This window comes from Dunckerocampus dactyliophorus, chromosome 14, assembly GCF_027744805.1.
Source record: "Dunckerocampus dactyliophorus isolate RoL2022-P2 chromosome 14, RoL_Ddac_1.1, whole genome shotgun sequence".
Classification (NCBI taxonomy): Eukaryota; Metazoa; Chordata; class Actinopteri; order Syngnathiformes; family Syngnathidae; genus Dunckerocampus; species Dunckerocampus dactyliophorus.
In genome coordinates this window covers 25588783-25611400 of record NC_072832.1, presented here as the reverse complement: position 1 = coordinate 25611400, position 22618 = coordinate 25588783, and the positions used below count along the sequence as shown (strand labels likewise).

Below are 22618 nucleotides of genomic sequence, written 5' to 3'. Positions count from 1 at the left end.
TTCATGAACCTCAGGATATTTGAACAAGTTTTAAATGTCTGACTTACTGCGTCCAAACTCAGCTGGTCACATATGTAAACATGGCAGCAGATGGAAGACGCTGTCTGAGGCTGACAGTATTTAAGCTACATCTCTCACCTACACTTCCAGCGGAAGGAAATGATGTCAAAGTGAAAAGCTCCACTCTCACTATCGGAGTTTTGTATCATTTAAGAGATTTTCAGGCTCCATTTCTTGAGCACGAGGACAGGATAGGTTGCTGACAACAACTGGACATTGTTAGGCACAGATTTGTTGCAATAACCTTCCTGTGGTTTTGAGGGTTAAGGTTACATTCATTCATTTTTTAAGGACAATTTACCAATTGCCGTAAATTCCGGTGTATAAGGTGCACCGGTGTATAAGCAACACATGTCCACGTCATAAAGTGGGATATTGTTGCATGCACGAGTCGGTGAGGACCAGTCAGCTCTTTATTCAACAGGAGCCAATCATGAGCTATGAAAAAAGTCACGACAAGCTTGTCAACCCATTGGAAATTGCAGGAGGTCATTACTCAGTCTGACACATGGTTTCATCTTACAAATAACATTATACTCATCCCACAGCAACTAACACTCAAACGTTACACCTCAGAAATGTAGAAACATGTATTTATACGAGTTTAATATGAAAAAAACCCAACACTTTAAAGTGTTCCCATAATGCATTTCGGTTGAGAAAAGCATTTCATTGGAGGTGCATAGAAAGCATACAAAATTACACTGCTCCTTCTGTCCAACAGAGAGAGCCAGAGGTCCTGGACAAACAAAGCCCAGAGGAAAACTGACGTCATTGCAGTGCCCCAATGAATGTGTTGCTCAAGACACAATCCCTTATGGGAAAACTTTTAAATGTTGTTGTTGTTTTTTGTTTTTTTTTAAACTCATATTGGGACATTTTTGTATATTTGTATATACACCTTTTGAGTATTAAGTTCAGTATCAGTGTATCAATGGGATCGAGAAGGGCTCACAAAGTATTCCTTCCACCGTCCGACTATATTCTCAGTCGAGGTCAGCAGGCCCCCGTACTCACCGTAAACAATGTGGTCCGGGCACTGCTTCCCCTTTCTGAGGCACCGGACGGTTTGCCAGAACCTCTTCGAGGCCGACCAAAAGTCATGCTCCAGGGCTTCACCGAAATCCTCCCACACCCGAGTTTTTGCCTCAACCACCGCCGCGTGCCGCTTGGCCTGCCTTTACCTATCAGCTGCTTCAGGAGTCCCACAAGCCATCCATGTGCGATAGGACTCCTTCTTCAGTTTGACGGCAGCCCTAACCTCTGGTGTCCACCATCAGGTTCGGGGCTTGCCGCCACGACTGGCACCGACCACCTTGCGGCCGCAGCTCCGATCAGCTGCCTCTGCAATGGAGGCACGGAACAGAACCCATTTGGACTCAATATCCTCGTCCTCCCCCGGGATGCAGGCAAAGCTCTGCCGGAGTTGTGAGCTGAAGACTCGACGAACAGGAGAGACTGCCAAACGTTTCCAGCACACCCTCACCCTCACCCCCTGTTTGGGTCTCCCGGGTCTGCCCGGCATCCTCCCCAGCCATCTAATCCAACTCATCACCAGGTGGTGATCACTTGACAGCTCAGCCCCTCTCTTCACCCACGTGTCCAGAACATGCGGACGCAGGTCTGATGATACGACTACAAAGTCGATCATAGACCTGCAGCATAGGGTGTCCTGTTGCCATGTGCACTTGTGGACATCTTTATGTTCGAACATGGTGTTTGTGATGGACAAGTCCAACAACATCACACCGCACGGGTTCAGATCGGGGAGGCCGTTCCTCCCAATCACGCCCCTCTAGGTCACACTGTCATTGCCCACATGGGCAAAACGACGGAGTCACCAGTTGGGGTGCTCTCCAGCGCCCCTCTGATGGACTCCAAGAAGGTTGGGTACACTGAACTGCTGTTCGGCACTTACGTACAAATGACAGTCAGGACCCTTTCCCCAAAACCTGAAGACGTAGGGAAATTACTCTCTTGTTAACCGGGGATGACTCCAACACAGAGGCACTGAGCCGGGGGGGCTATTAATAAGCCCACACCCGCTCGCCACCTATCCCCTGCAGCAACTCCAGAGTAGAACAAGGTTCAGCCCCTTTCAAGGAGTTTGGATCCAGAACCCAAACTGTGGGTTGAAGTGAGTCCGACTATATCTAGTCGGAAAATCTCAACCTCTCTCACAAGTTCGGGCTACTTCCCCGCCAGAGAAGTGACATTCCATGTCCCTAGAACCAGATTTTGCCGCCGAAGACCAGGTCGCCTAGGCACCTGCCCAAAACACAATGCACCAGACCCTTATGCTTGCCCCCGCAGGTGGTCGGTCTACGGGGGGGATGGAATCCCGTGTGGCTTGTTCGGTCTGAGCCCGGCTGGGCCCCACGGGTGAGAGCCCCTCCCCCAGGCCTGTCTCCAGGGTGAGGCCCGGTATCCCACGTCCGGGCGAGGTGCGGTCCCTCCTCATGTGTTCATAAAGATCTTCTGAATCACTTTTGGTCTGGCCTGTCACCTAGGACCTGTTTGCCTTGGGAGACCCTACCAGGGGCATATAGCCCCAGACAACATAGCTCCTAGGATCACTCGAGCACACAAACCCTTCCACCACGGTAAGGTGGTGATTCACGGAGTAGAACTTTGGATGTTGAGGGACTGTCTTGGCTGACACGTCTCTTCAACATTGCGTGGAATTCGAGAAAAGTACCTCTGGATTGGCAGACTGGGGTGGTGGTCCCCCTTTTCAAGAAGGGCGAAGGATACGACCGTTAATCGAACCTCGGCTACAGGAGGTGCAATGTGGTTTTCGTCCTGGTCGCGGAACACTGGACCACCTCTACACCCTTGCAAGGGTACTGGAGGGTACTTGGGTTTTTGTCCAACTGGTCTACATGTGCTTTGTGGACTTGGAAAAGGCATTCGACCGTGTCCCTCGCGGTGTCCTGTGGGGGGTGCTCCGGGAGTAGGGGATTGGTGGCGCGCTACTACGTGCCATTCAGTCCTTGTACAACCGGAGCAGGAGCCTGGTTCGCATTGTTCGCAAGCCTGTTTCCGGTGAACGTTGGCCTCCGCCAAGGCTACACTTTGTCACCGATTCTGTTCAAAATTTTCATGGACAGAATTTCTAGGCGCAGCCAAGGTGTTGAGGGAGTCCAGTTCGGGGGACCTAGGATCTCGTCTCTGCTATTTGCAGACGATGTGGTCCTGATGGCCTCATCGAGCTGTGACCTGCAGCGTTTACTGGGACGGTTTGCATCTGAGTGTGAAGCTTCTGGGATGAGACTCAGCACCTCCAAATCTGAGGCCATGGTTCTCAGTCGTAAAAGGGTGGATTGCTCCCTCCAGGTTGGGAATTAGGTCCTACCCCAGGTGGAGGAGTTCAAAGGTTGATAGGTGGATCGGCTCAGTGTCTTCAGTAATGCGGTTGCTCCACCGGACCGTCGTGGTGAAGAGAGAGCTGAACCGGAAGGCAAAGCTCTCAATTTACCGATCGATCTATGTTCCCACCCTCAGCTATGGTCATCAGCTTTGGGTCGTGGCCAAAAGAACGAGATTGCGGATACAAGCAACTGAAATGAGTTTCCTCCGTCGGGTAGCTGGACTCGCCCTAAGAGATAGGGTGAGGAGCTCGGTCATCCGGAAGGAGTTCAGAGTAGAGCCACTGCTCCTTCACATCAAGAGGAGCCAGTTGAGGTGGCTTGGGCATCTAGTCTTCTGGACGCCTCCATGGTGAGGTGTTCCGGGCCTTCTCAGCCGGGAGAAGGCCCTGGGGCAGACCTAGGACATGCTGGAGGGATTTGTCTCACAGCTGGCCTGGGAATGCCTTGGTGTCCTCCCGGTAGATCTGGAGGAGGTGGCCGGGGCTGGGCTTCCCTACTGAGACTGCTGCCCCCGCGACCTGGACCCGGATAAGAGGAAGAAAAATGGAATGGAGTATTAAGTGGTTGTGTGATGAATTTAGTGCTGTTAGTAAAGTGTTCTTTGAAAGATGACACCGTGAGTCAGACTGTTATGTTGTTATACTGGTATATATACTGACTTCCACTGACTTCCAGTGGGTTGACAAGCTTGTTGTGAGTGTACTCACAGCTCGTAGTTAGTAGTTCTGAAGTAAAGGAGAAGTCACGAGAATGGAATTTAGCCATAAATTAGCTGCACTGCTGTATAAGCCGCAGGGTTCAACATTTAAGAAAAAGGTAGCAACTTATACACGGGAATTTACATTAACCAGACATGCATATTTTTGGAATGTGGGAGGTAGCTGGGGTACACGAAGAAAACGCACGCATGTACGGGGAGAACACTGAAACTCCATACAAAGAAGTCCGACTGAAATTGAAACCCAAATATCTTGACTGTGTGGTCATCATGCTAACCACCAGGCCACCGTGTGACACGGTTACGGTTACAAAGTCACTTAAAACATTGATAACAAATTTGTGAAATCACAAGCCGATCAAAACGTTTGTGCATATTTTGGAAAAAAGATGCCAAAAAATCAGGCATTTAAGGCCACAGCAATCACAAACAAAGCCAGCAAAGTCCTTTTGCTGAAGCTTTCATGCAGGACATTATTTGTACAGAAACATTATATAAATCGTTACATAAAACACTTGAATCTAAAATGCCAATCTTCCAATGTTTGGATGTTATTCTGCGGAACACAACATGCCCCTACAAAATTTGATTGTATGGACCATAAAAAAAACAAAAACAATGCTGCTGCCCTTTCGACTTGGAAAATGTAATTTAGCCTTTGTTGTCCTGGTGTTTCATTACTTTCCAATTTAAAAGACGGAGGTGTGTAATGCTGTATTGAACCTTCCAACATCTGCCAAGTAGTGAAATTACACCTCCCAAATAATAATACAATCACGGTTCTTTTACTGTTACAAAGACCTTCACATGCACCCAAGTAGACCTACACGCAATGGCTGTTTTATAAGGTGCACTGCACAATCTAATGAGATACAAATATGATATATAACTCTCTGTACATAACTATACGCGCAGTCCTTGGGTTATGAACACGTTACGTTCCTATTGGAATTTTAATGTAAGTCAGAACCCGTATCTAAATTAACACTTAAGCCACTCACACTTTACACAGAACACATGAAGGACATAAAATGCAGTAATAAAAACACTAAATACAAGAATTAAACACCAATAAAAAAGAGAACCATATATTTTTATACTTTTATATTTATCCCTTTTACAATCTCAGCTATGCATCAGGGCACTTATTTGCTGCTTTGTCATCTCCAGCAGCAGCTTCACCTTGAACCTTAAGACTATGGAAATTAGCCTTAAAGTGCCCATGACACCAAAAAATACTAGGAAAAAACAATAACAAATTGAAGGTACTCACTTAATAAAACATGTTTGTCATACTGCTATGAAACTATATACAACTATGAAATAGGACTCAAGTGGTGACAGGATTTTGACACGCCCCGCACAGAGTTTTCTGAACCGACGCCACCTCGGCTGTGACGTCACGACCAGAACACGTTCTGGGAACCAGACTCAGGTTGGCGTTCGTACATTATAGCAACCTAATTTATCTTATCTCTGGAGTTTTTCCAGAGAGATTATTACATCGCTGTTTGACGTGTGTGGTAAAAGGCAGTGGGCTAGCATGAATTAACTTGAGACAAATGTGCACATTAGAGCTCAATAAGTCATCAAAACTTATCTTTATGCATTCCCACATAGTATCAGCATTTGAGACCAAATTTGAGGTGAAAGAATAATGCTAAAAATACAGTAGTAGTCTATCTGTGCGGCAAGAGAAAGTTAGCACACGCAACTTAAAATGTCACTGCACTAGGTGACATTTTAAAACTATTTCTGTCCATACGAATACGCATTCACAGGCTGTCATACGCATGCCAAAGTTAAGGGGGCACTACAGGCATGGACTGTGAAGGCAGTTTTAACCAGTCAGAAGCGCAGATTACGTCATTTCTGTCGACGCACCATAACAAACATGGCAATTCACAGGAGACACATGGACTGCTAGCGAAATAGCGTTACTTTTCAGTAGTTTATTTAACATTTGTCAGCAACATTTATGTAATATGAAACTGAAAATGGATGAAACATGTTCTTTATTAAAATGTAGCAGATGTTGATTATCACTACAATACTGTGAAGTGTAGTTCATTTTATCCGTGTAGTTCATTTTATCCGTCAAGAAAGAACTCCATCGACTGTGACGCTATCATTGCTGACATGATTGTTTGTTTGACAAATTGTCCTTGTTTAATTGCCTCCACGACAGTAGTTGTGCAGCGCAAGACAAACATATACTGTATAACAAATAAGACAGGCACATATAATGTATAAGATAGGCATATATAACATTTAAGACAGGCACCTACAGTATAACATAAGACAGGCATACAGTGGTGTGGAAAAGTGTTTGCCGCCTTCCTGATTTCTTATTTTGTTGCATGTTTGTTCATTTCATTTATAAATCTTGGTACGCTCGATAAAATTTGCTGTGCAGCCTTCACATTGGTCCGAAATCCGCAAATCTTTTCTGTTTTCTGTGTGAGTCCATTCTTAAATTTAGAAAGTTTAGAAACCAGTTTTATTCTTAATTTAAGACAAATATTCTTAATCGGTTGAGGAATAATCAAAATAAGGTTTTTAGCTTGTTATTAGAAAAAGCAACTGATTTCTGGCAGAAAATATTTCCATAAGAATTGGCTAGCTATACTTTATAAGCAAAATGGGACATTTTCTTGAAATTTAGTTTTTGCACAACAGGTACCATATTAGCCGCCTAGCTAGCGCACCAGATAGGAATTAGCACTGTTTCTGTAACTTTAAATCAACTCAGAATGGATGAGTTATTAAAACAGTGGGTATCTTTTAAGTAGATTTAATTTCTTTTAAGTAATTGAGGGTATTTTTTTTAAAACCTCGTCTAATTAACTTAATTGGTTTCAAAAGATGTGCTATTAGGTCTTACAGTGTGTCGACCATTGTCAGTCAATCTCCTTCGTGCCGAACTGCCGCGCCAGGATGAAGAGGTGTGGTCAGAGGAGTGAAATACATGTGAGTCACTTAATTTCTTGTGTCCAACCTAGTAGGTCGATCATTAAAATCTAACGAAATTCGTGTTTAAACACGAGAGAAATGTGAGAAAGTGTTAATGCCTGTCTGAGAAAAGTGGATGGTGAGAGGTTTTACAGCCTAAAAACATATATTGTAAAAAAAATTAAGTTGGCTACTTTGTGGATTTCAGTTATTGTGGGCTATTTTAGGAACCTATCCCCCACGATAAACGAGGGAATACTATCCCATTATGTCCATTAATTAGCTGTCCCTTTTTTTATCTGTTATTATATCTTTACAGCGCACAGAGAAGAGAAAGACGTGTGTTCATGTCTTACATAACGATTGTGGATGATGGACAAAATTTTAAAAAATGCACTTTTTGTTTAACATGTGCAAGGATCCTTCATTTTTATCCTGAATAATGGTCACAACAGTCAAGCGAAAGTGTTTGCCGCCTTCCTGATTTCTTATTTTGTTGCATGTTTGTTCATTTCATTTATAAATCTTGGTACGCTCGATAAAATTTGCTGTGCAGCCTTCACATTGGTCCGAAATCCGCAAATCTTTTCTGTTTTCTGTGTGAGTCCATTCTTAAATTTAGAAAGTTTAGAAACCAGTTTTATTCTTAATTTAAGACAAATATTCTTAATCGGTTGAGGAATAATCAAAATAAGGTTTTTAGCTTGTTATTAGAAAAAGCAACTGATTTCTGGCAGAAAATATTTCCATAAGAATTGGCTAGCTATACTTTATAAGCAAAATGGGACATTTTCTTGAAATTTAGTTTTTGCACAACAGGTACCATATTAGCCGCCTAGCTAGCGCACCAGATAGGAATTAGCACTGTTTCTGTAACTTTAAATCAACTCAGAATGGATGAGTTATTAAAACAGTGGGTATCTTTTAAGTAGATTTAATTTCTTTTAAGTAATTGAGGGTATTTTTTTTAAAACCTCGTCTAATTAACTTAATTGGTTTCAAAAGATGTGCTATTAGGTCTTACAGTGTGTCGACCATTGTCAGTCAATCTCCTTCGTGCCGAACTGCCGCGCCAGGATGAAGAGGTGTGGTCAGAGGAGTGAAATACATGTGAGTCACTTAATTTCTTGTGTCCAACCTAGTAGGTCGATCATTAAAATCTAACGAAATTCGTGTTTAAACACGAGAGAAATGTGAGAAAGTGTTAATGCCTGTCTGAGAAAAGTGGATGGTGAGAGGTTTTACAGCCTAAAAACATATATTGTAAAAAAAATTAAGTTGGCTACTTTGTGGATTTCAGTTATTGTGGGCTATTTTAGGAACCTATCCCCCACGATAAACGAGGGAATACTATCCCATTATGTCCATTAATTAGCTGTCCCTTTTTTTATCTGTTATTATATCTTTACAGCGCACAGAGAAGAGAAAGACGTGTGTTCATGTCTTACATAACGATTGTGGATGATGGACAAAATTTTAAAAAATGCACTTTTTGTTTAACATGTGCAAGGATCCTTCATTTTTATCCTGAATAATGGTCACAACAGTCAAGCGAAAGTGCGGTCAATATTAGTGAACTTTTCTTTCCTTTTCTTTGACACACCGCCGCCTGTATGAAAAGAATGTGACGATGGTGCACATGATGCTGACACTTGCGTTGTTTCATTAGGATGAGGGAGGAGCTGGCGTTGCACAAAAAAGGAGAAATGGAGCGCCTGCGAGAGGCCCTGAGCTCGGAGTTGCAGCTCCTTCAGAGTGTACGTGCGTGCATGCGTCGCGCTCAGTAGCGTTCCCACGTAGTCACTGTGACACGTGTCAGGTTAGTCTTCATCTCCATTCTGCAGCCTTATTTTTAGCCGGAGTCTTTTCAATGTTTCCTTTAGGAGGTGGACAGCCGCCAGGGTGGAGAGCAGCGTTAGGAACACCACATTGTGCTGTTTTTGTTTGCTGGCGCACAGGGAAGAAAGAAGGCTGGGCAGGCCATCATATTCTGGCAGAAATACTGAAGTAGACCTTCCACAAATATTTGTTTAACCTTTGTGCTGTACATGTTTGCTTTGCAGTGGTTAGAAAAGGGTCGCACAAACAGTGTTTATGATTTAAAGTGGTCAAACCTCCTGTGCTATTAATGTTTAATCTCTATGTTGCTATTAAAAAAACACGTCTTAATGCTAGTTACTGCAGCTTATGTCATATTTTATGCTGTTTTAAAAAAAACCTAACTTATATGTAGTAGACACAACAGGATGTATTCCCTAGAAATAAAAGAAGTGACGCAGTTAATGCCCTTCCAGGGCTCAGCGTGTGTGGTGATATGCTGCCCTCTAGTGGGCAGTGTCTGGAATGGATTCAAGGTGGATGGCTGGTGGATTCAAGCAGAGAAACTTCAGACTCAATGAACAGAAACAATTATAAGTGAGACCTGCCAAACTTGACAATGAACGTTAGACTGACTTTGGCAAGAGGCGGGGTACACTGGACTGGTCGCCAGCCAAAGGCAGGGCACTTATAGACAGCCTGCGGCTTCCCGGCATGCCGTGGGACACTTCTTTGATAAAAAGTTACTTGTTTGGACTTACTGTACTGTAAGGTTGTAGTAGTAGTAGTTGCCCTTTGTACTTTATTTACTTACTTACTTACATGTTGTGCTGCCATTGTAGTGTTTGCACCGTGATTGTAGTTAGTGTTCTGTATAGTGTCCCCCCCTGTTGCGACAAGCACACTGTAAGTTGGGTATTGCATTCCAATTTCATGAACTCCTTCCTTTTCCATCCATCCATCCATCCATCCATCCATCCATCCATCCATCCATCCATCCATCCATCCATCTTCTATCGAGGATGCGTGCATCTCCGCTATGGAGTGCGCGGCGGGGGCTTTACATTAACTTTTATGTTTCCAAATACCAGTAAACTCTCCCACTGTGCCAGAAAAAGTAACTAGATTTGTCGCCAGTCGCTTTTGACAAAATATGTCGCCAAGATGGTTTGGAATGTCGCCAAATCTAGAACGGAGGGGAGGGCCGACACACAGCTGAATGAGAACCGCGCAAATCCAGTCTATTTCGATATGAACGATATGTTTTTTTTGGTATCATGCTTAAAAGAAATATTGTAAAAATATTTATATATATATACAATAGTACATATAACTGGTCTTCTAAAATTTGTTTTACTAATAATAGGCCATAGTCAACCATGAAGCAGCCATCATTTAAAAAAAAAACGCAACACAGTGAGGGAGTGCTATTCGAACCACAATATAGCGTGCATGGTTTGCCACCTAGTGGTCAACGTGTGACATAACTACTGATAGTTTATGGCTAAGATGGAGCAAGGCCGGTAGTACGGTAACACTTTTGAAAATTGGAAGTCTCTTGTCGGTAACTCACATTTAACCCTCACTGAGTGTTTGTGAGTACGTCCCATATAGTGACCAAGTTCCTAAATGTCAATAAATCCTTTTTATTGTCAGTGCTGCGATGGCCTCACCCACAAACAAGACAGAGCGATTGTGCGTCCGCCTCCAAGTGGAGACCCTTCAGCTCCTCAGTAAAATCTTGGATGATGTCACTGTGCTTGTGGTCGCTCGTCTTGGTGGCCAGGCAGCTGTTGTCTTTGGGAAAATACGCCGTCTTTCCTCCTGCTACTTGGATAGAGGCTTCTAGAGATTGGAGAGACAAAAAGAAGCAATTCATTCATAATTCAACTTAAATGCATGTAGCGAAGTCCTCGGTGTACTCCGAGTCTCACCGTTACAAAAAGCCAGCGCGTTTCCACCGATGTACTGACTGTTCCATCTGTAGCCCGTCTGCTCGCTGCATTCATCAAACAAGCGACTTCTCCTGATAAACGCAAAGTCATAACCCTGGAAGAGAAACTGGCAATGTTACTTCTTCCTGCACTCTAACCAGCTGGCTTGTCACCATCCGTCCTCCACTTACGTGGTTGCACAGGGGTTTGCAATACCGCCTGTTAGCCAGCGTGGCGCACACCAAGCCTCCATTTTTGGGAACCTCGGGCTCAGGGCATTCCACGGGCTCTGCTCCATAACATTCTAAATGGAAACAACATTGTTAAACATTATTTTTATGCATAAACACTATGTTGACTGTTTTAGTTTGGAGGTCATCTTCTGTTTTTAACCTTGGAGTCATTTGATTGGATGCTGAGTAAACTACGCTCTTCATCATGCTTTCACTTTATGGCAAAAAAACCTCTTTGGACTAAGAATAGGAATAGCTCACACATCCCGAATGAGCTGCACATGTTTTTTTCCCTTTGACTGAGAATAATCAGTGGAAAAATGACATCAAGGAACTAGACAAATATTAAGAATGCCATCATCTCCACTGCAAGGAAAAGAAATGGAAAATTGAAAGTGACCAATAACTTATGGCGTAATTTATATACAGAAAGTACTCATGACACGAATTGGGCGAATCAGTCAAAATTTGAACTATAATATTTATTTATTCTCAATGTATTGCTTTTCTTATCATTGTTTTATGTCTCTGCTTGTCTATTTTCCATTTGTTTATTTATTTGTATGTCTATTTTTCATTTTTTTAAATATTTATTTTAACTTATGGATATACTGTATCTGCACGGTGGCGTAGTGGTTAGCATGTTGGCCACACAGTCAGGAGATCGGGAAGACCTGAGTTCTCTGTGTGGAGTTTACATGTTCTCCCCGTGTGTGGGTTTTCTCCGGGTACTCCGGTTTCCTCCCACATTCCAAAAACATGCATGTTAGCTTCATTGGCTACTCTAAATTGTCCATGGGTATGAATGTGAGTGTGGATGTCTATATGTGCCCTGCCATTGGCTGGCCATCAGTCCAGGGTGTACCCCGCCTCTCGCTCGTCAGTCAGCTGGGATAGGCTCCAGCATGACCACGACCCTAGTGAGGATAAGCGGCATAGAAAATAGATGGATGGGATATATTGTATATACGTATTGTATTACTTGTATTACATTTTATTATTATGTCATCCTTATTTTTAACCATTTGTATTTCTACCTCTTTCTTAAAACTGCACAAACACCTTTTTTATTTTCACACAGGAAGTGAACAAAGTTAAATGGGTTTGTGTAGTCCTGCCAAGGAACTATATAAAGAAGAAAATAAATAGCAAATGAATGAATGAATGTGTACCAAGGAACTATAAAAATAAATAAAATCATCTAAAAATAAATAAATAGCAAAACATTGCACAATGAACACATGAATGTTTGCACAGGAACTATTCAAATATATAAAATAATATAAAAGTAGCAAAGCATTGCACAATGAGCGAGTGACAGCTGTGGTCTTCCTACCACTCTGCTGATGCTTGTGCAGTACATCCGTCACATTCCTCATGTGGAGAAGCAGTGCCGCCGTCTGCTGTGTGGACCACTTAGCTGATGGGCTTACGCTGCACTCTAGTGCCACCTGTTGGTTCATGTGAGAAACACACCTTGTTTTGGCATGGAAAGCAACTGTGAAAGTCCAGAAACTTTGACCAGCTTTGTGGAATGACAAACATTAGACGTGTACCTGAAGATCAGCTGACAGGTCCTCCAGGAGCTGAGAGCTGCAGTTCTTCACTGGAACCTGATCCTGATTGGAGCATGGCAACACTGCCAGAAATGGCATGTTATCATCCATGAACTTACGGCGTAAATCACATACATACATCTTCTACCTGCTAGCAAGCAAAGCCAAGCCGCTGTTGTCTTTAGCGCCGCCATGCTGGTTGGTGTCCACCACAACTAAACGGACAAAACAGTGCAGGGACCTTTTATTTACTCAGCCTTTTGGGGGCAAAGTTTACGGAGTTGGCCAATCCTGAACTGCCCGAGATGCGCAACATTTTATAAACATTAACGTCATAACGATGAACAGTGGTACCTCGGTTTTGTTTTTTTTATTTCAAAAGGTCCGATGAAAACTGAAACAAACTCCAGTCAAATTTTCCCATCGGAAATAATTTCAATCCAATCTTTACCAGACAACCAAAAATCCTCCATCGTTTGTGATCTCTGTTTTGGAAAAAATGTTTACCCCTTTCAAAACGTTAGCTTCCTTGGTTTGTTCTTTCTTTACTGGGATGGAACTTATTGGTGATGAGGTGTCAGGTTATAGCATTAATTGCAATTAATTAATTACAGTCATATTAGTGTTCTTTTATTGCGTTAATTCAATTTTTAATCTCTAACGTTACCGTTTCTGTATGCCCGTTGCCTTTTTGCAAAAATAATTTTTTATGTGTTGGGCTTCTTCTTGAGTTGTTGGGGGTGAAATACAATGATCAATCACACCCTGAAGTAGACATTGATTCATTATGTTTGGGCTTTTTTAGCATAAGCTCATTGTAGTTTGGAGGGCAAGGTGAGGAGCTGTGAGTTGCAGAGAGGAGCCATGAAAATAGAGCAGCATCTGGGAGTTGTCGGTCTGTCCATCCATCTGTCCATCTTCAGGTCACGGGGGCAGCACGGGGGAAGCCCAGACCTTCCTCTCCCTGGTTACTTTGTCCAGCTCCTCTCTCTCCTGGTGGATCCCACGGTGTTCCCAGGCCAGCTTAAAGACATAGTCTGTTCAACGGGTCCTGGGTCTTCCCTGGACTCGGGCCTCTACCACGTCTCTACCAGTCAGACATGCCGTGCACACCTCCCCGGGGAGGCGTCCGGGAGGCATCCTGACCAGATGCCCGAGCCACCTCATCTGTCGGTCCAATGAATGGGAAATTTACACTTCAAAAACTCCCCGATGGCAGCATTGATAAATGTAGAGTGGTGTGCCTTCTTTGTAAGAAGAATTTTGATGACCACCAAAGCAGCTCAGGTTTAGCCTACCATATCAACGCAAAGCACCTAGTCACGAGTGCAGCCACAGCTAACGATAGCATCTAAGTCACTGGCAATTTAGCGAGCCACCATTCTTTTGATCTACAATAATGTATTGCGTTTGAATGAAAATACTTCAAAAGTACTTTTCTCAGCATTTTTAGGTTTTTAGATTTAAAAAGAGATAAATTAGATCAAATAATTGGAGATCACAATGAATTTATAAGAATATTTTTTTAATCTCTTGACAGCACTAATCTTTGTTGCCGAAAGAATGTGCCATACAGGATACCGTAGTATTGGGTCAGTTAAGTAGCTCAGATTTGGTTTTGGCTTTGTGATGCAAGATTGTCCACATCTTTTTTAATACCACAAGATTCAACATACCGAAGGGTAAAATACAACAGTTTCTTACACGCAATTTTCCCGATTGCTGGAAATCTAATAAAGCACAAGTTCACAGACCTTGGCAGTATTTTATCCTCACTCTGCAAACTTGATGAATTTCATAACCGAGTCCATCGTGCCTCTATTTCCTTTGGTAAACTTCTTCGTAGAGTGTTTTGTAATCGTGGTCTGACCACTGCCACAAAAGTTGCTGTATGTATGTCCACGCTGTTGTATGGATGCGAAACACGGACAGCATACAGATCTCAGCCTTGAAGCCTTCCACATCCGCTGCAGTGCTTCCTGGGTCTAACATGGGAAGACAGAGTACTTCATACCGAGATACTGCGCTCCGCCGGTTGGATTAGCATGGAAACTCTAACCTTCAAGCGTCTCCTCCGGTGGGTTGGCCATGTCATCCACATGCCAGAGAACCGCTGGCCACAGAAATTCCTTTATGGTGAACTTTGCGGAGGTTGGAGAAGTCAAGGGAGAAAATCACAACAACATAAAGACTACTTCCACTCCATCTTGAAGCAATGCAACATTCCAACAGCCAACCTAAAATCTCTTGCAGTTGACAGAACGTATTGGTGGGACAGCTGCGCTCGCAGCGTAGATGCCTTCAAAACAAGCTAAATCCAATTGAAAGAGGCTCTCTGCCAACGTCATCGCAGACAATACCAACAACAAAATTGGAGATTGGAGTTTGTTGTTCTGTCTGTGGAAAGATCTGTGCCTCAGCGTTTGGGCTCCGGAGCCATATGAGATCCCACGCCTGTAGGAACAACTCTTACGTCGGGTGTCATCATCAATAATGACGGACCACCGAAGAGAGACATACAATATTGTACAATTACCGAGAGAGTGTACGCAAACCAAGGCAAAATTTTGTTGAAAATTTTAGTCGAAACCATAATTGTATGAAAACTGGGGTGTTGAAAAGGTTTTACTGTGAGCCTCCACTGTCAAGATTCCTCAAAAGAAAAAGTGACATTTTTTAGCGATGTGCATCCTGTGTCATGCTGACGGGGGCGAACGACGCTCAGCCATATGTTAGCATGAAAGCAGACAGCTCTGCAGTGACACAGCAGAGCAGTGACATCATGTCAGCCAGCAAGGAAGTAAATAATAGTGTGGGGATGTTATCCATTATGGATGTGTGACAATCAGGATCCGCATGAATAATTGAAGCTTTTAGGAGAGATGATTGAGTTCATTAACACGCACAATTGTCTCTTTGTCTTTGTTTTGAGCAGCAACTCTTGGCCCGAGAGACTTGTCTTCCTTTTCTCTGTACTGTCATTGAACTCTTTGCTTTAGTCCCAGTAAAGCTAAGGTCTATGATACGTATCGCTTGTCGCTTGTGTTGTATGAGGCGTTCATGCTGTGCCTGTGACAAAAGTTCCAGGAAACCATAGTACCCAAACGGAAAGATGCCCAAATGAAGATACAAACCCTGATCTCCTGACTGTGTGGCCAACATGCTAACCACTATGACAAAAGTTGATTTATTATATTTTTGTGGACTTTTTCAATCTCTCATAACACAGTCACAGGCTCAAGTGCATGCTGAAGTAACAGGTGGCACTCTAAACTCCCCCCCAATTGTAAGGTAAATTTTCATTTTAGCCAAACAGAAACCTGACAAAGTCTCAATTATGCATTTGGACTGATAATAAAAAGGGACTTGACACTTATTAATAATAAAGAATATTTACTGATGAAGTCTCACTAGAAACAGTTTTTGTGGTGCACATTGATTGTGTAATTTGCTTATTTTCAGTTTCATTTGAAGCTGCATGGTTGTCATAGTGATCTCAACAAATTTACATGTACAATAGTACCTTCCATGAACGTTCAAAAACCGTGGTAATTTTTTCCATAAATAATGTAAATCCAATGAATCCATTCCAAACACCCACAAATATTAACATTTTTAACAAAAATACATTTTACAGAGTATAATTAGAGTTGTATAGGCAGAAAACAATGTAAAATAATTACAAATGAGGAATGGATGGAAGTTACTGGTGATGTGGACTTCCCGCACATCCTAGCAAGATTGAATTCAGTAGTGTTTCTCGCTTTCTTTATCAAAGTCCTGGCACTCACAGCTTTCTTAGTAGTCACATGAAATACAAAATGCACAGACGGTGAGTCAGCAACGTGCTTTGTTTGGGCGCTCCTTTTGTGGAATGATACAGTACAAGGCAAACAGATTAGTTTGTCCATCCATCTTCTTCGCTTATCTGAGGTCAGGTCACGCTAAGCAGGGAAGCTTCCTCTCCTCGGCTACTTGGTCCAGCTTCTCCCGGCAGATCCTGAGGCGTTCCCAGGCCAGTTGAGAGCCGTAGTCTCTCCAATGTGTACTGAGTCTTCCCCGAGGCCTCCTACTGGTAAGGCATGCCTCGAGCACCTCCCCAGGGAGACATCTGGGCGGCATCCTGACCAGATGGCCAAGCCACCTCATTTGGTTCCTCTCAGCACGGAGGAGTAGTGCTTCTACTTTGAGTTTCTCCCTGATGACAGTGTTTCTCACCTTATCTCAAAGGGAGACCCAAGTCACCCTACTTGAGAAAACTAATTTCGGCCGCTTGTACCCACCATCTTGTCCTTTCGGTCACTACGCTCACAAAACACAAAGCTCACGACCATAGGTGAGGGTAGGAATGTAGATCAAGCAGTAAATTAAGAACTTTGCCTTTTGGCTCAGCTCCTTCTTCACCACAATGGACCGATGTAGAGTCCGCATCACTGCAGACGCCACACCAGTTTATTTCAACCAACCAAATAAAACAAACATTTACAAAATACAAAATAATGCAACACTAGTTGAAAATAAGAGGGCAGAAGCAAGGCCTATAAAAATGCTCTCCCATGAACAATAAAAGAAAAATCCGTTCCGAGAACGTTTATGTTATAGGGTTTTTATGTTATACGAAGCGTAAAATACATGTAAATAGTCTAATCCGTTCCAAGATCTTCCCAAACTCACCCTTTGGCCCTTCAAAATATGCAAAGTCCACCAAATATGGTGGGAAAATGTAAGAAAACGTTAGCATAAACATAGTAGAGTAACATTCCAATATAAAATAAGGGAATAAATAAGATTACTGTAAATGAATAAAACTGAAAGGCGTCACCAAGTGGACAGTACTCTGTTAGTCTGAACTTGCACCCACTTTAAAAAAAAAACAAAAACTTGCACCGACTTTAAATTTGCCAAAGTGAAACCCCTTTTTTTTCATGAAAGAACTGAAGCTGTACTTCAAATCAATATCCTCTCTTAATAACAAGAAAGCTATCAAGACTATAAATCTGTGCTCCCATTTCAATATCCTTAATTCAATTTCATTTTCATTGCTCATGTCCCCTGGTGTAATTTACTTTAATTATTATTATTATTATTATTATTATTATTATCTTTATTTTTTATTTAATTATTTATCACTTTTCTGTTATGTTTTTATTTCTTTAATCTCGATTCCTGTGTGATTTATTTTATGTGTTTTTGTTATCCAACTGTTATTTTTCAATGCCCATGGTTTGATGCACTGTTAGTGTAATTTCTAAGGCATTAATGAAGTTGCTTTACGTTATATGGAATTTCTTACGTAATATGATGCAAAAACTTTACATAAATTCTTTATGCTCAGTGGAATTTACGTAAAAGGAGGTTTACGTTATGCGAGGTACTACTGTATATACTGTATATATATCATCATATATGTCATGTTTCACCTCGGGCTACTGCTTGTTGCCGTCTGTCCTGCCCTGCCTTCTCCTGGTTGTACTCTTGGTTTTTCACTTTTACTCTTTCTCTGGCTGGAGGCGGGACACACCTGCACCTGATTGGTTTCCACCACATTTAAGCAGATGGACTGATATTTGTGCCTTTATAGACCCTGGAGCGGACGATTGTTTTAAACGACTAGTTATCCCCATAGTTAAATTACCACCTTGGAGGTGGTTCGCTCCCTTGACGGTTGTCGCCTGGCTAGCGTAACTCATCAGACTCACTCCCTCTCCCTCCGCTTGCCCGGCAATCCATGCAATTTTTTGGTATTCCCTCACGCTCCGCTCCCATCGTGTTAGGGCTTACCTGGCTTCTCAAGCATGACCCCCATATTGATTGGGTCAAGTCTTCTATTATTAACTGGAGTGTTTTTTGCCACATGCACAAAGGTCGGCGTGTCCCCGGCCCTCCCTCGCTCGCTTCGCCACTCCCGAAAAAATAGACTTCTCTCTGGTTCCGCCGGTCTACCATGAGTTCCGGGAGGTTTTTAGTAAGGATAGAGCTCGCTCACTTCCTCCACACCACCCTTATAACTGTTACATCAACCTCCTGCACTACCATCCTCACGCCTGTGTAATGTCTCGACCAGAGAGAGAGGCGCTGGAGGAGTACATTTCCTCCTCCCTTACGTCGGGCCTTATTCACCCCTCCTCGTCTCCATTAGCAGCAGGTTTTTTCTTTGTAGAGAAAAAAGACAAATCACTGTGCCCCAGCATTGACTATCGTGCCTTTAATGACATTACCATTAAAAACAAGTACCCTCTGCCATTGTTAGACTCTGCTTTCAACTCACTCCACTCTGCCAAATTTTTTTCCAAACTTGACCTTCGCAATGCTTACCATCTTGTCCGGATTTGCGAGGGGGATGAATGGAAGACCGCTTTCAACACCCGATTCCCCGGCTTTTTTCCAAAGTTTTATTAACAACGTCCTTTGTGATATGCTCAGTCGTTTTGTGCTTGTCTATCTCGACGATATATTAATCTTTTCCCTCACGCTTGAGGAACATGGCCAGCAAGTCTGTTTGGTGCTCCAGAGGCTTCTAGAGGACAGGCTTTTTGTCAAGGCGGCAAAATTAGTTTTTCACACCACTTCTGTTCACTTCCTGGGGTTCATCGTGGAAGAGGGGCAACTTAGAGCCGATCCTGCCAAGATTCAGGCTGTGGTTGAGTGGCCCGTTCCTACATCAAGGAAGCCTCTTCAGAGGTTCCTAGGCTTTGCTAATTTCTACCGACCCTTTTATCCGGAACTTTAGTCGGGTTGCGGAACCACTGACAAGGCTCACATCCATTAAAGTGCTGTTTACATGGACACCAGATGCTGACGCTGCCTTCACTAAACTAAAGTCTTTGTTTACTAGTGTCCGTGTTCTCATACACCCTGACCCATCTTCTCAATTTTTTGTTGAGGTGGATGCTTCTGATACCGGTGTGGGGGCCGTCCTTTCTCAACCTTCCACCTCTGACCGGAAGCTGCACCCCTGTGCCTTCTTTTCCCGCCGCCTGACTTCTGCTGAGCGCAATTATGATATTGGCAGTAGGAAATTATTGGCCGTTTTCCTGAAGCTGCAGGAATGGAGGCACTGGCTGGAGGGCTCAGAACTCCCCTTCATTGTACTCACTGACCACAAAAACCTGGCCTGCCATCGCACCGCCCACAGACTCAACCCAAGAAAGGCACGGGGGGCACTCTTCCTCACCAAGTTTAATTTCTCCTTGACCTTTCATCCGGGCTCGCAGAATGGCAAACCGGACTGCCTCTCCAGGCTATTCTCTCCACCTACGGAAGACACCCACCACGAGACCATCATTCCCCAAACTCGGATCCTACGAGCACTCTAGTGGGATGTTGAGAGGCAGGTGGTGGATGCTATCAAGAACAAACCCCCACCGGCAGGCTGTCCAGCAGGCCAGGGGTGAAGGGGTACTGTCATGTTTCACCTCATGCTCCTGCTTGTTGCCCTCTGTCCTGCCCTGCCTTCTCCTGGCTGTACTCTTGGTATTTCAGCAGCTCTTTCTCTGGCTGGAGGCGGGACGTCTGGGCGCACCTGCACCTGATTGGGTTCCACCACATTTAAGCAGATGGACTGCACTTGGGAGATGCTGGATATTTCTTTGACTGACTGCCACTGTCACTTATGGACTCTTACTCTATGAAACCTTGGACATTAACCATTGCGGTCTTGCTTAAAGTGCTTTCACAAGTTCTTTTCTTTTGAGGAATCAGTCTGCTCAGCGTCTCCCAGGAGGTACGCCCGGTAGTTCCCTGTGCTCCAGCTTGGCTATCCTTAAGTTACTTTTGGCCTTCTTTCATGGTGCCATTTAGTTGCCGTTTTTTTTTCATCATCACCCTTTGTTGCATTTTTGGCCTCTGTCGAACATTATTAAAAGCATCTTACCTGCTCACCTGCCTCCTGCCTCTGCATCTGGGGTCCAGCACTTGTCAGAACACAACAATATACACTGAAACACAATACCAAATACTTGATATAGAAATAATTGAATACAAAAATGACACAAGATTCAAAATACTTCAATTCACTAACACAAGAAAAAATAATTCTATAAACAAAGACAAAAAAAATTAAAATTTCACTATGCACATTAAAATATTTTAATTTAAAAATCAACATGGCAGTTATACCAACTATGTTTGATTTCATTAAATAACATTATTTGATGCAAGATGTCCCTTACATTACATTACAATTTCATAACACTTATACAGTACATGCAATTTCTCAATGACGGTGCATGATTAAGTGGTAGACAGTTAAGACTTATATTTATCCAGTAGGAACGTTTTAATTTTGGATTTGAAAAGTAGTTGTGACTTAAAATCGTTAAGTTCCAATATTAATTTATTCCATAATTGTATTCCTTTTATTGAAATACTCTGTAATTTTACTGTTGTTCTGATATGCATTTGATAGAATTGGTTTACTTGCCTAACTGAATATTGACATTGTTTCATGTGGAAAATGTTGCAAAATATTCCTTGGCATTTGATTATTAAAAATGTTGTATATTACCAAAGTTGGTGTCAGTTCAACAATATCTAAGAATATCAAAAGTGTCAAGTTATTGAATAAAGGGGTTGTGTCATCATATTTACTTGCATACGAGAGTATTCTGATTACTTTTTTTGACTTGTAATTATTTTACGTAAGTTAGTCTGATATGTGTTGCCCCATATTTCTGAACAATAATTTAGATATGGCAGAAATAAGCTCCAAATTTTTTGAGTATTTTGGTTAAGTCGGTTCCTCATGCAACGCATTATGCCTAAAGTACAATATGTTGTTTCCAACTGAGATTATCATCAATAAGTATCCCTAAAATTTTACTCACACCTACTTTTTATGTGTATACCAGTGTTCAATTGCTTATCATTAAATATAATATAATTGGTTTGGGCTATATTAAGCTAAAGCTTATTTGCAGCAAACCAGTCACAAAAGTTTTTTCAAACTCAGCATTCACTGTTTCAATTAATTGATTATAATCTGGATTGACAAAGAATAGTTGTATCATGAGCAAAAAGTATAAATTTCAACGTTTCTGACGTATTTACAATATCATTGATATAAATAAGGAATAACTTGGAGCCTAGTAATGATCCTTGAGGTACACCACATTCTATTGGTAATTCATGAGATTTAATATTTGTTTCTACATATTGAGTTCTGTTACTTAAATAACTCCTGACCCAATCATTAGCTATTCTTCTTATTCCATAATGTTCCAATTTTTTTGTGCAAAATATTATGATTTACAGTGGCAAATGACTTTTTAAGAGCAATAAATATTCCTACTGTTATCATTCGTTTCTCAATATTGTTTATAATTTCCTCAGTTAAGTGAAAAACTGCTGTTGAAGTTGACTGATTTTTCTAGAAACCATACTGACTCAAATATATAAAATCGAATTTTGTCCAACATGAATCAAGGTGTGCCAAGTAGTTTGAAAAACTGGGGTAGTAATGAAATGGGTCTGTAATTATTATAACTCTGCAGTCTTAAAAATAGGGCCTACTTTTGTTATTTTTAGATCATCTGGGAATATACCCTGTTGTAGTGACTATTTATTTTGTAAAATACATATGATGTCAGTCAATTCTTTTTCTTTTACGGGTGCTAAAAACATACTGTGTGTATTGCTGTTTTTCGAGAAGGCATCTGTTGTAATCGTATTTGCTGGTTTGATCTTATTTGCAAGATTAGGGCCTACTTTTGTAAACAAAACAAAAAACAAAAAAATCGTTGAACCCGTTTGCAACAGCTTTCAGAGTATTTTGTTCCATTAGATAAATTTAGATACTCATTTCCATTTTTACACGGATTCTTAATTTATTTATGATATTCCAGGTTACTTTGATATCACCTTTTGCATTTTCTAGTAAGTGATCATAATAAAGTTTCTCGCTGTTCTTAAGTATCGTAGTCAATTTGCTTTTGTACACCTTACATTATATCTGACTTTATCACTGTTGCTTTTAGTT

General features: G+C 42.1%; 2 protein-coding genes across 4 annotated transcripts in view; one reads left to right on the top strand and one right to left on the bottom strand.

Moving 5' to 3' along the window:
- ccdc172 (coiled-coil domain containing 172) overlaps positions 1–22618 on the top strand; it is a 55012-nt gene that overhangs the window by 12513 nt on the left and 19881 nt on the right. Inside the window, exons 7-8 of one of the 3 annotated variants that reach the window (XM_054799723.1) lie at positions 8771–8920; positions 8985–22513. The exons of 1 other annotated variant lie outside the window; for it this stretch is intronic. In XM_054799723.1, coding sequence (XP_054655698.1) covers positions 8771–8888 — 118 coding nt within the window. In that variant the 3' untranslated portion in view covers positions 8889–8920; positions 8985–22513. Of the gene's footprint in view, positions 1–8770; positions 8921–8984; positions 22514–22618 lie in introns of those variants that run through there. One more of the 3 variants, XM_054799722.1, reaches the window with a different exon arrangement.
- si:ch1073-126c3.2 (uncharacterized protein LOC555816 homolog) lies at positions 10550–12876 on the bottom strand. The gene is made up of 6 exons (XM_054799726.1): positions 12791–12876; positions 12643–12725; positions 12423–12537; positions 11045–11157; positions 10854–10968; positions 10550–10764 (listed from the first exon to the last, which is right to left on the bottom strand). Exons 1-6 carry the CDS (start codon positions 12834–12836, stop codon positions 10589–10591), a joined length of 648 nt encoding a protein of 215 aa, XP_054655701.1. The 5' UTR covers positions 12837–12876; the 3' UTR covers positions 10550–10588.

What these genes read in the sequence shown, in the direction of transcription:
- si:ch1073-126c3.2 (XM_054799726.1), bottom strand. Translation starts at nt 12,836, where the DNA reads ATGGCGGCGCTAAAGACAACAGCGGCTTGGCTTTGCTTGCTAGCAG. An exon ending in ACCTGTCAGCTGATCTTCAG is followed by an intron (nt 12,538 to 12,642) that starts GTACACGTCTAA and finishes ATGAACCAACAG; the next exon opens with GTGGCACTAGAGTGCAGCGT. An exon ending in GCAAACCCCTGTGCAACCAC is followed by an intron (nt 10,969 to 11,044) that starts GTAAGTGGAGGA and finishes TTTCTCTTCCAG; the next exon opens with GGTTATGACTTTGCGTTTAT.